This window comes from Pleurodeles waltl, chromosome 9, assembly GCF_031143425.1.
Source record: "Pleurodeles waltl isolate 20211129_DDA chromosome 9, aPleWal1.hap1.20221129, whole genome shotgun sequence".
NCBI lineage: Eukaryota > Metazoa > Chordata > Amphibia > Caudata > Salamandridae > Pleurodeles > Pleurodeles waltl.
In genome coordinates, this window is record NC_090448.1 from 127,388,273 (window position 1) to 127,403,645 (window position 15,373).

Consider the following 15,373-nt stretch of genomic DNA (forward strand, 5'->3'; position numbering starts at 1 on the left):
TTTAGAATGGGACCAGTAAGCACCCAGTGGAGGCCAGTCACGGATTCCGGCCGCGTGACAACACCGACGCTGTGTCTTTTGTACGTTCTGCTAATTGTAGTACATGGAAAACTAGTTTGTGTACACAGAAACGCATGCAGGCACACAGACACTCTCTCGTAAGGACGCACGCGCATCCAAACACACACTTCCCAACCCGTTCATCTACAAGACAGATTTTCCAGCTTTTTCACATATACACAAAAATTACACCTGGGTACAGCAGTGCAAACAGATTAGGCAGCCGTCCATAATTTGGAACGAGGCTGTCAAATGTAGAGAAAAAAAAACAGTTCTCTTTACCCTGCCCTGCACCTCCAATAATCACAGACAACAGGCATTCCAGAAAATTCCTTTGTTTGATGAAGTCAGCTTGGGTTTTGAGATCTATTGTGACAACATTCAACAGATGGCCCCTTTAAATACCCTTAGAATGATAAATTGTGTTCTTGAGTTTAGAAAAACAGGACATGCTATAGAGAGATACAAGCAGACATGGTATAAATAAAATATTCATATAAAAATAGTATCTTACAAAATATACTCTTTCATTTTATGGTCCATTTTCCAAAACGTGGAGATTAGTCTGGAGTGTCATACTGATGTCCTAAGTATGTTCTTAAATGCTCTTGCTTTCCTAAGTCAAAATATAGCGCAGGCACAGAAAATATCTGCTATTTCGTATTTACAGACAATTAGCAACAAGCAGCAACTGTGTGTGTGTGTGTGTCTGCATGTGTACACATATAAATCTATATAAATATGCATGGCTATTTGTATCACTGCTTGACTTTAAAGATCAGAATACAGCATGAAATTACTTTACAACCAGAAGAAGATTGGAATGAGCACTACTATATACAGCTCCAGTGTTTCCTAGCTGAATCTATCAAGGTTATTCTGCAGACAAGCAAACAAATTATGTTTTTGCAGAACCTTTTGAATGCTGATAGAGTCTTTTCATTAAATAAATTAACATTAGTTTTAACTAAATACAATGCTTAAATATTGTTATAATTATGCCCACTTGTTCCAAGTCCCTGCACTTAAAAAAACACAGCCGAACATTAAAAAAAACGTAAGAAAATCCAGTGTCTATAAAAGCTGCAGCAGCTCCATGCCATTTGGCTGAGCCAGAGGGAGAGGACCAGCAAGAAAGGCCAAAGCGTTTCACTAGCGTAGAAACCTCACTTTGCGTAGTTCATACATTCACACTCGGGTACTATTGACCTCTTTTTTTTTTCTTTTCATCCTAAATGAGAGTAGGTGCATATTCAGTCATCTAGTTCCAAAATATAAGTGCCACACTCAGGTATTTTGCTCAGTTGTTATTTGTACTCCCCAAGTTGATCATCGTGCCCACATTGACATCACGTTCAGTAGTGGTCTGGTCTGCCTGTTTGGATGACATGCAAATTCACAGAAGGACAGACACACTGAGGGACAGGGATCCATGTGCTGCTTTCCTTTTTGAAGGCCACTGTTCTTCACCATAGTGTTGCGGCAGGTCACTTAACATTATGTGCAATGTCATGGAGTTATTCCCAGGGAAGCAAAGTCTGTCCTCCCAGGGTGTAGGTTCACTTACAGGTAAACACCTCTGTCCTTTCACTGCATGTGTTGCACTTGACATAGCAGCACCAATGGAATTTGCAGTTGCACTTCCACACCCTCGAATACTGGTGCGTGTTGTACCCACGACCACAACACATCAGGTCGCAGCCGGTGTTGTGCTGTGCTGTCTTGTTGCACATTCTACCCTGTGTACCCACGCTACCGGTGACAGGGTCTTCTTCACAGTAGTTTGGAGATTTCTCGATGTATACCAGGTCAGTATCCATGGGTTTGAGGTAAGACAGAGGCTTCTTGATCTTCAGGAAGGTTGGCCGCTTGTTTCGGCTTGCTCTCACTGGCTCAACATGAACTGCTTCGTTATACTTATCTTTTAGGATGTAGCCCAGATCGCGGAACTTTGGCAGAGTCGTCCAACAAGTCTTGGTCGTGCAAGATCCAGAAACTCCATGGCACTTGCACTCCAGCCTCAGATTTTCCGCGAGGATCTGGTATAAACAGAACAACACACAAGAGAGTTAACACACTGAATATTGATTGTAAACTATTCCTAGTTAAAGTTCTATTCATATAAACGTTTTTGATGCCCTCCTTGACAAATTTAATTGACCATAAATACATACACGTATATCAAGTGTTTTTAATGAGTCTAATACAGAGAGAACATCCAAAATAAAAGTGAACAGAAAGTCTTAGATATGCTTGTTTTGTGATATGCAAAAATGTCCTTTCAAGTATAAGAAGTAGAAATGAAGGTTTATATTAGATTTTCAGGGGAAGAGAAAACCCCCTAGCTATGAAGTTATTAAAATTACAGATATGCCACAAAAGTGAAATGATCAGCAGTTTTTTGGCATCTTCTTGATTATGTAAAGTTTTGTCATTTGTTCAAAAGACTGATGCAGGTACACTCTATTAGCGAATATGTATTAAACTAACACGTCTTTATGAAGTAAAAGGAGAGGTTATGTCACACACACCCTTAACTCAGGGCCTAACTTGACTTGAATAATTTCAGTTCTTCTCTCACATTTTACCTAAAAAATATAATCTGGTAATAATATTTCAAGCATGCTCTAATATCAAATACGCATCCTTCCAAGAGGTGAGGGAACTTACCCTTAGCATTTAGAGGGGTATGCACTGCCCTGGCTTCCCAACCAGCTCACTATTATTTTTCTACTATTTTTGTGACATTGTAATTTTCAATGCTGTACCAGGCACTGGTGAAAAAACAAACATTCATATAGCTTACTCCCTATCGCCCTATATTGACATCAGTCCACCTACACTCACCCTGAATTAAAAAACACACATTTGTCAATTCAATTCATCTGGGGAGATACATTATTTCTTTTAGTGTATCTCATCCGCTCTGGAAACCCATCTACAAAGAATCAATCATATCTGAGGGCATCCACGTAGTTGTGCTTTTTGTTTCCGGTGCGGGGCACCGGCACTTATTTTTGAGGGCCGGGGCTTATGCTTCTGCCTCAAGCATTTACTGCGAGCAAAAGACACATGTGGGAAAGACGGAGGAAGAGAAAAACGAAAAAGCGTCACAAAGGGAGAAAGTAAAAAGCTGCAAGAGTGAGCTGCAGGGGCGGGGAGTTACTTTGTATGGATTGAAGAGGCCCGAGATCGTTTCAGGTATACGCTGCCTCAGTATTCTGTGCTCGTGCATTTAACGGCACCAGCCGCGTGTTTCAGGGAGGGCTTTGGGCACCGGCACCTTTTCATTTACAAATTAAGCACTGAGTGGGACTACCACCCACACTGACAGATGTGTAAAAATGGGAGCTTCTCCATGAGTAAACAGTGTTTTCCATGAAGAAGCAAAAACGTTATTTAATGTAAATTCACTAATACGTTACACTTATTCATGTGGAAATGTTTCTGCGTTTCCAAATAAATAACGGTTACGCATCTCAGGAAGGGATACCTATTGCAGTGCTGCAAGGTTTCTTCGTTAATTTTTTTAGAATTCCAAACTTGTTGAAAATTTAGATGAAAGTGCATCATTGCAGGAGCAAACTGAATATTGAATATTATCTGGCTTCGTTGTACGAATGCAAATCGGCAAGAAAACAATGCTTCAGATCTCACAGCCCTCTAAACTCAGCAAAACAAAATACTGCATTTCCGCCTGATTAACTACAAAGATCAAACCTTTCAAAAGTAAAACTTGGATTCTTTAATCCATGTTGCACTAAACTAAACTATATAAAAAAGAACAAGCACGTTTATCAAAAATGACAGCACTGTGTATCGCATAAATGAAAGCTTCCACAAAACAATCTAAAAATGACACTAACACAATCATTGTAGTCGTGTGGTCTCGGAACAAAACAAACCTTACAGGGCCTTTTCCAATCCAAGACCAAGCTACCCCACCAAACATGTTTGTAATGTGTGCTCATGATAAGGCGACCCCTCACTGTGACAGTGACACAGATGGCTCTTCCTATGGCTCCAATTCCTTTAACTGCTCATGTTTGTGCTGAGCACGGTTCATTCCCAGCAGTTAAAGGGTAGTGAAAATACAAGACGCTGTCTCACCAGCTCTCTCCAAAGCAGCCTTCTTGATTAATGGTGGAGTCCTGAAAGTACTTTCTTCTTCAAATACAACTTATCAGTGATGTCTCTAGAAGTGACTTCTAGAGGGGGTTTCAGGGGTCCACAGAGAGAACAGCAACTCATGAAGGCTGTGTGCGTGGGTGTGGGGGGGGGGGGAGGTGGTATCTATACGTGTGACCCCTAACGCCTAGACACATACAGTCATATTAAGCATAGTAAGCTTGCACACATTGGAGAGAGTGAATTAATGTGCACTGCTTTACATACTGCCCGTTTTAAGATTATAGATAGCATTCACCTGCAGTGGAAACAGTGCTCGCTCTGCCATATCACCCCCTCCCCCAATGGGGCAGGGGTTAGGCAGGCGGATAGTGGAGAAACTGCGGAGAGCTATGGATGCGCTTAGAGGGCTCGTGAGTTTTCAGCCTGTTGTGTGATTAAACCATCTGAGAGCTCATTAGCATTCTGACCTTCTACGAGCTTCATCACACCATCTCCTGCAACAATGCTCCCCATGTATTAGAAAAACAAACAAACGAAAAGCCAGCAGTAGCGTGTGACAGCTTGAGCTCTGTGTGAGTCTGTCGGCAGCCAATCACTGCACTTCATTTTTGTCTCAATGAGGGCCTGTCACTGGAGGAGTAATACTTGCAATTGTCTTCATTGAGGCGTGGAGCTACGCCTGGAATCAGCGTCATTGATAAGTCAGGGGAAGCTGGCATACAAAATAGAGCATTCTGCCTGCTCTTAACTTTGTATTTTTTTTTTTTTTGTAAAAAGAACTTCGTGTCATTTAACATGTAATACATGAATTTAATAAAAAACTGTCCACTAATGTAACTCCTAAAAAAGTAACCACAAAGCATGGTCCATTGGTGTTAAATGGGACAGAGAATAATATAACCATCTAGTACCTGAATTAGGCAATGTAAAGCTAGGAAGTATTAGTTAAATCCTGGCTTCCCTGCTTCATCAAATTGTGTGATCCTAGGCAATTATTCTACTTCGTAGGCAATTATTTTACTTCACCGCACCTCTTTTTCCATAACACTTTTCCGAGCACCTTGAAATAATTCAGCTCAGGGAATGAGCTGTCCAACACCCCTCTTGTTGATGGTTTAATACAACATAATGGCCCTCCGTCTAGAACAGCTATTTAGTTGACATGTGCGTGGGTACATCACAACTGACTTTCCACTTGTCTCTAATACCATCAAAGTCAAGACAGCTCCTTAATGACCAAAGTAGACTGCTTCCTCATACTGAAGAAATTCACATTTGAATTTGAAGTGACTTCGTCATATTTTTAGACGACTTCATCAGGGATCTATATCTTCAAGCTTTTCCTAAAAAACTTCCACTCTATTACTTTGAATTAAACCACATCTCATTAGTATCCTAGTCCTCTTGTAGCGCAGAATCATCACGCCCGCAGAGGAAGTGGCTGCCACAATTATTCTGTGATATGGGACTACATGACTGATCTGGCACAGGCATGGTCAAATGTAAATTTAAATTTCAAATCATCGCCAAAACAAAGAGGGGGGCTCGAGTTAACCCTTGCAGACAGGTAACATAGAGAGTCATGTATTTTTTCATGGGAGGTCTAGGTCCCCCTTCTCCTGTCTGTCTCTTCATCCGTCTGGTGTCTACATTGGTGCAAGTGTTGGGTGTAGATTTGACATGGTTGTCCAGTGGACTGTGATTTAATCAGAAGAAGCCACAGCACTGTAACCATCAGGATGTGGGCATATATATATATACATAAGGGGGAAAGGAATCAGCCATTTTGTCTTTTAATAACAGAGTGGATGTGATCATCATCAAAATGCGGCCTCTCTACTCTGGTTTTATTTGAAACCAATAAATCAAGATAAAGTAGAAGCAGGATGGGGCTAAAACTCAGCAGTACTCTTTGCAGTGCCTTGATCCCAGAAAGAAAAGCGTATTTATTATTTAAAATGTGTTTGTGTTACACTGTTGTATTTATTTTTCTATAATACTTATTTTAACCCTTGAGGCCTAACGACTATTTTAAGCAAATTATAATTCATCTATAATTGCAGTTAGTGTCAGACAATTTTCTCTTTCTCTTTGTCTCTAACTTGCAATGGGTCGAGCTTGCATTAAAAATGTTTGCTATGGCATTTTTACTAAGGCCACATTGCAGATGTAAAAAGGTACAACGATACCAAATCAAACTCCATGTCATCACAGACACAGTTTCCCGAGTTTAGGCCCCCTTAACCACATAATGCATTGCGGGAGTCAAATCTTGGATTAGTTCCTCTGAATCACTCAGAATAATGCACCTAAATATAACGATTTGAAACAGGTAAAACAGAGGTCTGGAACATGCTGTCCCTGGTGACATGGAGAGATCTGGTGACCTTGCAATGGCCGTGGACTGAATGATGAAGACTGCAGACAACTGTGGTCCAACCTGGGCTCCCATGGAACCTCAGGCCAGCACCTAGTGTTACTATTAGGCTAAACAGCATGTCTGAGACCAAACATTCACCGGATCTATGTTAATAGTCAAGCACAGCAGCATATATTCAGGCCTACACTTCCTTTCCTGTGGTAAGTGGACCAAAATGCTTATGTCTAATGTTGCTAACGTTCTTGATCCACTTCCTGGTTGAGTGGTCTATTGATAATGATAATAGTGAAACAAGCTCCCACAAGATGCTGGATTAACTTTAATCTGACACAGTCACAACAAATGATCATAAGAAAGCTAGGGCGGTGGGATCTCTAGAAAGCTTTCTCCATTAGGACAAGTGCTGTAATTTGGTTATTTACCTTTTGACAAACAATTGATCAGATGCAGGCCTCCGTGGTGAAGGCTCCCACAAATAAAAGCTACTTCTAAGCCTTTCATTTTATGTGGTGAGTTCTCCGTCCCGACTCCAGAGTCTCTGCAGTGGTAAACTTACAATTAACTTCTAGTTTGTGAATACCAAAAAGGAGTAAATTTACACAAAGGGTGTAAGATTACCTTTGTGAATCAAGCCTAGAGGGTTTTAAGGAGATTAAGAAAGGGACAATTAGCATGAAGTCAAAGGCTTAAGAGGCACAGGAAATATAAATAGAAAATGAAGACTGACTTCACAGACTAGAAAAAGCAATTTAGCAGAAGAACCAACAGCAGAAATGAAAGAGAGCCTCTGCCAACTAGAAGGCAGTATGTTACAAGTATTCAGACTGTAATGGTGGAAGTTTTCCCGAAGTCTCCATGTAAAGAGGTCACTACTTCAGTTTTATGCTTCCTTTAATAACTACATTAAAATCTTTAGTCATCACTCATGACTTCAGTCATCCAAATTTTAGTGACGGTGACACAGAGATAGCAAGGAAATAGGCACGAAAATGATGAACAAATAGGACTAAAAATTCCATAAGAAGTGAAATAGCTGTTTTGTGGTAGTGATGGCTGGAAATTTCTGTGGAAGGCAAAAAACTATACGATGTACACTGTTCCTTCCCAATTCTGAGTTCCACACCTTAGACTGGTGAAAAAGGTAGTGATACGGTGAAACTTGAATTATGGTATATCCCGAGCAACTTCCACCCACACAAACACATTCTGCCAGATATTATTTGTCAAGAACTTTGTGAAGTACAAATATTTGAACACAATTTGCAATATTCGGTTTTGGAGCACAAAGTGTTAAAAATAGCAACATTTAGTCATGTTTGACTTGGTAAGTTAGAGTCAATACTGGCAATTTGCTCCTAATGTGCAGAATACTAAATATATTTAACACATTCATGCCATACAAATAGCCTTCATTTCATCAAAGAATATTTATTTCATCTGTAGCCTATCTACAAACAATAAAGGTCTGGGAGATTCATCAGTCTCACTGGAAATGGCTGAGTAAGCTGGTGGAGCAGATCAACAAGCGAATGGTGTCATGTGCACCGCCTACAGCTCTCAGAAGCCTTCTGTGTGAGGAACAATGATGCCAGCTGAGTCAGGAACTCACTGTGCTGCATGCTTTCCGCCCATCGCCCCCTTCTCTTTGCATACCTGGCTCGAGCACCATGATTCAGTCTATGTGCCCCCAACAGAGACATGGCCTTCATAGCGGTGAGCAACCAAACAAACTAACAAAGAGAACCAAGCCAGAGCCAATCCAAGAGTCCCGCTCAACTCAGAGAGCTCGTGCACAAGCCAAACCTTTAAAATATTTGGCGTACACTTAGTGCAAAAACATCATGTAAAATAATGATGAAGTCTCTTAAAATATAAAAAGTATATTTATTTGACACATGGAATCATCTAACCTTTATACATAAGATATATAACTGCATTGATTGCTATTTATTGGATGTCATAGTTTTAAGCATAGGATTGGAAACATTCCCCACCCTAACAACAATGCAATTAGAGAAACAAGAGGCAAGTCAGTTATCTGCACTCCATACATGGTCTAGGCTGTTGTTAGACATTGTTTTATTTTATACAACACAGTGGTCCCTAACACACACATACGTAATTAAAAAAGTCTTCATTTAATTAGAACCACATATACACAAAATACATTACATTGGGTGCTAGTGAAACAAAACACTCTTGGTGCTCTTTTTGGTGTGATACACAAGTGAATAAAGTGATCACTATTTTATGTCCTATAATCAAGAATACGGCCTGTATGATTCAATGCGAATGGTTTCAGTGCTATAGGTCATTAGACATGGAGAAACATTATATTCTACTAACTCAAGCAGGAGAGATTTTGGTTCAGCACACATTCTGAACCTATGTATTGCAAGGTGTTTTCAAATGTGATAATGAAGAAAAAGAAGGCAAGGTGAAATAAAATAATTGCATAGAATCACACAGTTTGGTCTAATGGGGAGGCTTCCAAGTTTTTCAATTCCACATTATCCAATTCGGCTACAAAATGGGCATCTCTTTCTGCCTTCCACTTACAAAAAAATGTAATGCTTTGTCTCTAATTCCTGGTGCATGAGGTTTGAGCGTGGAAGGTAGGCAAAAACCACATGAAGGCTCAGCTCATTTTGAGATGAGGGTATAGTCTATGGTGTCAGCAGAGCTGAGAAATGGGTGATTTTGTGAACTATATCAATGATCAATTTGAAAAAATATGGCACCAAGTCCTTCTTTTAGGAACCTGTCTCATTTTGATTTAACCTCTTCTTTATTCCACTGCCCTACACTTAATGTCTCTTTATCTCATTCTAGCAGGTTCTTTTCCTTCCCTGCTTTCTAAATTTTCACTGGTTTTCTTTCTTCTTCTTTATTTTTCTGTAGCATTTGTCAAAGAAGTATGCTTTCTGTACTTATATGATGAGGTTTCAGGCAGCGTTAGATCTCTGGGAGGGAGGAAACGGTGTAGAGCTGACTATGGAGGAAATTCCATGGCAAGAAAATGAGCCATTCAAATGATAGAAGCCCTGATTTACACAGGGTGACTTCCTACAGTGAGCATATGCTGGTATTGCTTACAACACTAGGGAAGAGATTTGTATTGGGTTTTCAGCTTTGTTGAACACAAATGTTCTTGGTATCTTTAGAGTGATACAAGTACTTTTCTGGGCCAGCCAACCCTAGGACTAAAAACAATCTCAAAATACTGGTGACATTTGCGGCCAATAGTTTTGTAATACATATTTTTACAAACTAACCTATGTTCCATTAGGTCAGTTTGTAAAAAAAGAGAATCAGATTGAGTCGCTATCCGTCTAACCCAAATAATACAGACAAAGGAACTAATTCTGACTTCGGTGGTCTTTTGCTTAGACCGCCGAAGTCGCAGGCGCCAGAGGACCACCAGTGCTGGCAGCCCTCCGAACGCCATATTCCGAGTACTGAAGGATTTCTGCCACAATGTGGGTGGAAATCCTCCAGTAGTTGTGGTGGCAGTCAGCTGTGCAGAGGCACTTCCACCGCCCGCCCCACCCCACCAAAAGGACTCTGCCAGCCGTATTATGGCCTGTAATACGGCCTGGCGCTGACCTGATGGCAGGGCGAGGCCGGCGGTGGGAGAGCTGGGTCCTGTCCCCTCAGGGAGGAGCACCTCATCGGATGAGGTAAGTGTCCTCCGCATGGGGAGGGGTTTGGGGTATGTAAATGGGTGTGTGTAAGTGTGTGTATGCATATCATGAATGGGGGGTGGGAGAGGAGTGTTTTTGTGCGTGTGCATGTGTGTCTGTGTGTAAATGTGGTGATGCATGTGTGTGCGCATGTGTAAGGGTGTTGTGAGTGTGAGTGAGTGTATGTCAGGGTCTGCGTGTCTGTGGGTGCATGTGTGTATGCAGGGGCGGGGTTAAGTACGGGAATCGGGTGTGGGAGGTCACTACTGGGAGTGGGGGTGTCATCTACCGGCAACAGGAATGCAAATTCCTGTTGCGGTTAGCCTTTCCGCCAGTGATTTTGTGGCGGTGCTATTGCCACGGAATCCCTTGCAGAAAGGGGACTCGGAATACTGGCGGCAGTATTGGGTGGCCCACCTAGTTGGAGATTCTCGTCTCCGGCCCAGCGGGTCCAACCTCCCTGGTGGTAGGAATAGGGAAATTGCGGTTTGGCACAGGCCAAACCACCACACCCGTTATATGGCAGTCTGCATCGCCACCCTGGTGGCGATCAAAAGACCGTCGCCGGCGTGGCCCTTCAGTTCCCGCCATAGTCGGAATGACCCCCAAAGTGTGTCTCAATTCGACTGACCACAATCACAGGAATAGTGACCAACACAGGTTAGAAGAATACCATATCTGTGTATTGATTTTAAACGAAGTCAACTTTTAATAAACGTTGCATGTTTCCTTGAAGAAAACAGGGTTGCATGTAAAAAAAAAGCTTACCTTTTTTTAAAGCTTGTTTAAGAGTGGGCAGTGGTCCCCTGGACCACTGCATGCTATTCAACAAACTTTTTTTTTTTTTTTTTAACGTTCACAAAGAGCAAAGGGTCTCAAGGGAACTCCTACCCATTTGTGAATGGGTTACTGTTCTCTTTAAGGTGCTGTAAAAAAACAATAATACATGAGATACTCGTTCAGTATTTGGAAGGCATGCCTACAACATACTCCTTTGCAACAAGTAAAATGGTTAGTAAATCTGGCCTATTGTTTTTGAAGCATATACTTGTTGAATGGGGACAATGAGTACTTGTGGTCATCTACAGCTGAAATAGTTGAGCTAACTATTCACTAAAGTTCAGTTCCGTGACTAAACGGGGTCGTGGGGACAAATAACGTTTACAGACGACTATGATCCTCAGGGCTAAGAGAGTGCAGAATTATAAAGGTTTCCAGTCTCACGCTGGAGATATTGTGCCAACTTCCTTGATGAGAGGGGGCAGAGATAGGCAAGGAATCTAGGGGACAACAAAATAGGAGGGCATGATTGTGGGGGACGAAGAGGCAGAAAAGTAAATACTTTAACATTTGTATGTGTTGATCATTGTGTACAAATACCTGAATGCTGATTCTCATAATTGTTCACTGTGAAAATCTGCCCAGCTCTTTGTAGGATGCCCTCAGTGCATTCACTAAAGAAAACTACCTAACGATTGTTTCTCCACACAACGACGGCAATGGCGATGTAGCAATTGGATCCTTACATACATACATGACATAATAGTGCAGGTGTTGCCATCAATCATTGTATTTGTTGAATTTCTCAATAATTCTTTAGCAGTGTCAATGCAAGATAATGAAAGAATAACATCAACAAATAACAAAATAATTGCTGATATTATAAGATAGTTCTATGTCAAGAAAGTCACAGTTCTCACATTCCCTTGATCTTCCAACCCACCCAAAGACTTCCAGATTTATATAGGCAAATTGAAACATAGGATTCACATAATGTTACTTTTTAGAATATTCCAGGGTTTTGGTTTCACACGCTACCAGTGATGTTTTATCCCAATGTTGCAACATCCACACATCCTTCATGGCTTTCTACATTCCTAATACTCGTGTTTAGTGCCATTGTATCCATAAAGTACCTCACATTCTTGGCTAAATAAACCACAGCCAGAAATGTCATCCAAGAACAATATTTTTCTGGCATGGCCTTCACTGCTGAAGATTCATTGAGCAGTTCACTCTGAGAGAAGCTTGGCTACTAGGACTCAGGCAACAAGTCTTGTTCTTAAAGGGTGATTCACGTTGCTTCAATATGCATGCCTAACATTTCTATGAAGACAAATACAAAATAGTGGAGATATTTGCATCTGTTGCTGTTCTAGGCGGGGGATAAGGTATCAGCTCTGGGCTAAGGACGCACGCGTGGGAAGCGTACTTCACAACTTGACCATTGTGTGATCCTGGACAAATTACTTAATTTCTGTGTGCATGAATTGTCACTTCTGGTGAAACTGGCACCACTTAGAAATAGACTAAAGGAAGGCCTAAAAGACAGTTAACATCGGAATATAACAGGTTACCAGATGCATCCATTTCTTTGACTAGCAGCACCAAAATAATTGTACATAATGTTTAATGTCTTACTCGAGGCCAGGGATGGAAAAGAACGTAGTGGGAGATTTATAAGCAATTTCACACGTTACCTCGTCAACTGATCTGCATTGTGACCCACTTGACACTGACAGCCCGGTTTCCCATCCAAGCACAAACCTTGACACTTACATGACTAAGTTGTCCTTATTGAGAGGCAGTAAGGACTAATCAGAACGTGTGTTACAGAGTAGCATGCAGTGAATACATTTTAAAGGAGATATACAATTTCTTTAGAGCAATATGTTTTACCATTTCCGCCTCTCCACCTTCTCGTTGTAATGATTTCCTAGTGCATTTTATTTTTTGTAAATTATTTTTAAATACCTTAACATACCTTAAAGTAATTTTTTTTACTAAGTTCACCTGCATCCCTAGCATTTCTTTCATAGTTTTGATATCATTTTTGTCCCTGAAAGTGACTCTAACACTATGCCCCTCATTATGACTTCGGCAGACCAAAAAGGCCGTCCACCAAAATCCTGTGGTCAGGTTACCGCCAGTGCGGTCTCCTTCCAGCTGCCCCTATTACGAGTTTCCCGCTGGGTCAGCGGGTGGAAACAGAGTTTCCACCCACTGGCCCAGTGGGAAACAGCCCACAGCATTGACGCCAGCTCATAATAGAGCCAGCGGCAATGTTACAGTGCTTTGGGTGCACCAGCACCCGTCACACTTTTCACTGTCTGCACAGCAGACAGTGAAAAGAACAATGGGGCTGGCCATGAGGGCCCCTGCACTGCCCATGCCAAGTGCACGGGCAGTGCAGGAGCCCCTTGGGGGGTGGTACCACCATGTAAAAGCTTGCGAAGAAGGGACTCGTAATCCCCAGGGCAGACGTGCTTGCTGCGCTGCCCTGGCCGATTAGGACTGCCAGCACTGCTAACCCCTCCAGTGGAGGAGAAGTGCGAAGTGCCGGTGCTGGAGGTCCAACCATGGCTCAACCGCCATGGTCGTAATGTGACTATCAGACCGCCACATTGGAAGCGGTCCAACCGCCACCGCAGCCCTGGCGATCTTAAGACCACCAGCATCGTAATGAGGTCCTATGTACTATGTTTAAGTATATGTAGTTGTTTTTATTATATTTATACATTTTTACCTATTCATTTTTTAAATATTTTCATTATTTTTAATCAATTAAGGGATAATTAACTTGCCCCTAGTGTTTTCTCTAACCCTTACATGAATGTGCTCATTTTACTTTTCTAATTAGCTTAATTTTGTCAGTTTCAATTTATTATTATACATTATGTTGTCTTTTACATTTATCCTAATGCTAAATAAATAAGTGCATTTATTTATATTACTTCAGAAGTCATTTTCGCCCCTCCTTTTTTCTAATAATTTTAATAAGATGGTCCCTTTTTTATTTAATTAATGATTTCCTTAACTGGGGTAACTGAATGAATATTTCAATAAATAAAATGAAATTGTATGATAGCACACCGGGAAATGTCCTTTTTGGTACTTACTTAATAAACTCACCAGAAAAGTCGAACTTTCTAAAAAGATTCCAGGAATCCAATTTACAGCTCACATGCTTGTTTTTAATCCATCGCTCATATTAAGATGACAAGCAATGCAATGGTTGATAGTGACATTGCACCCAAGAGGACATGGTATGATGAGGAGATGTCAGCCAGCAAATGGTCTATTCCCATTACAGTTGGTAGGATCCACCACTAATAGCCAAGCAAATTTAAAAATCAAAGTTTAGTTTCTAAATCAAAGGCCTGAAACTTTTAGCAGTAAAAATAAATGTTGATTAGTGATAAAAGCAATGGTGATGCAACAAAATAGACGCTCTGATAGGGCGAAAGTTTGGAACCCAAAAGATCTGATCTCTGATTGATTCTGTAGTTGTCACAATCGCCCATTTTTCAAGATCAACCGTGGAACAGCAATAATCTCAGTGCCACTAGAAAGTAGATTTAAAGTTGCCCCAGAAGAGACCTCATATATATATGTAAAAACAATTGGTCGGAAAAATGTGAGTGTGAGGAATACAGAGAAGTGTGTGAAGTAAATTAAATGAAACATCCATAACTAGGAGCATCATTTATGGTCATCTAAGGGCACCAGATACTGCAACTATGTCTTGCAACTCCTATAGGCTGCTTTGCTTGGTTTTGCTAATATCTTAGCATAGGTGCTATCTCTAACATAAAGTACTCAAACTCCCCCTCCTAACTCAATAGGAATAAACATTCTAATATCAGTTCGCTCTTCTGTCTGATGTGGTAACTATCAATCAGCCATTCTGCTTTTCTAATCCACATAACCCAAGCCCACAAGGTGTGGACAGATTTCACACTAATCATTTTCCCATTGTTAGTTATTACTTTAACTGTTTTTTAAATTTATATATCCAGCAGTCATCCTTGTAGATAATCATGTTTACTAACAGTGGCTGCTGATTCAAAGACTACCATACTGATGTACAAATATCTGACAATGACAAAAAGACTTACTCTACCTTGCTTGTACACCTCATTCCAAAAGACTTCGATGAGGGAACAATCATGTACCATGTGTTCTAAGATTCCATATGATGAAATAGACTAGACAGATAATAATAGAGGGACAAGGCTGCCAATATTTGAGGGATTCTGATTGGGTGCAATTATTTAATTGTTATTACTAATATCCACTTTTTGTGCAAGTCAGGGAGGCTCTAAAGGTTTGGTGTCTG

At 40.9% G+C, this 15,373-nt stretch overlaps 1 protein-coding gene across 1 annotated transcript in view; it reads right to left on the reverse strand.

Moving 5' to 3' along the window:
* Positions 1–379: 379 nt before the first annotated feature.
* Positions 380–15,373, reverse strand: part of WNT7A (Wnt family member 7A) — a 117,586-nt gene continuing 102,592 nt past the window's right edge. Inside the window, exon 4 of the mRNA XM_069206395.1 lies at positions 380–2,099. Within this exon, the coding sequence (XP_069062496.1) occupies positions 1,620–2,099 (480 nt within the window). The 3' untranslated portion in view covers positions 380–1,619. The remainder of the gene's footprint in view (positions 2,100–15,373) is intronic.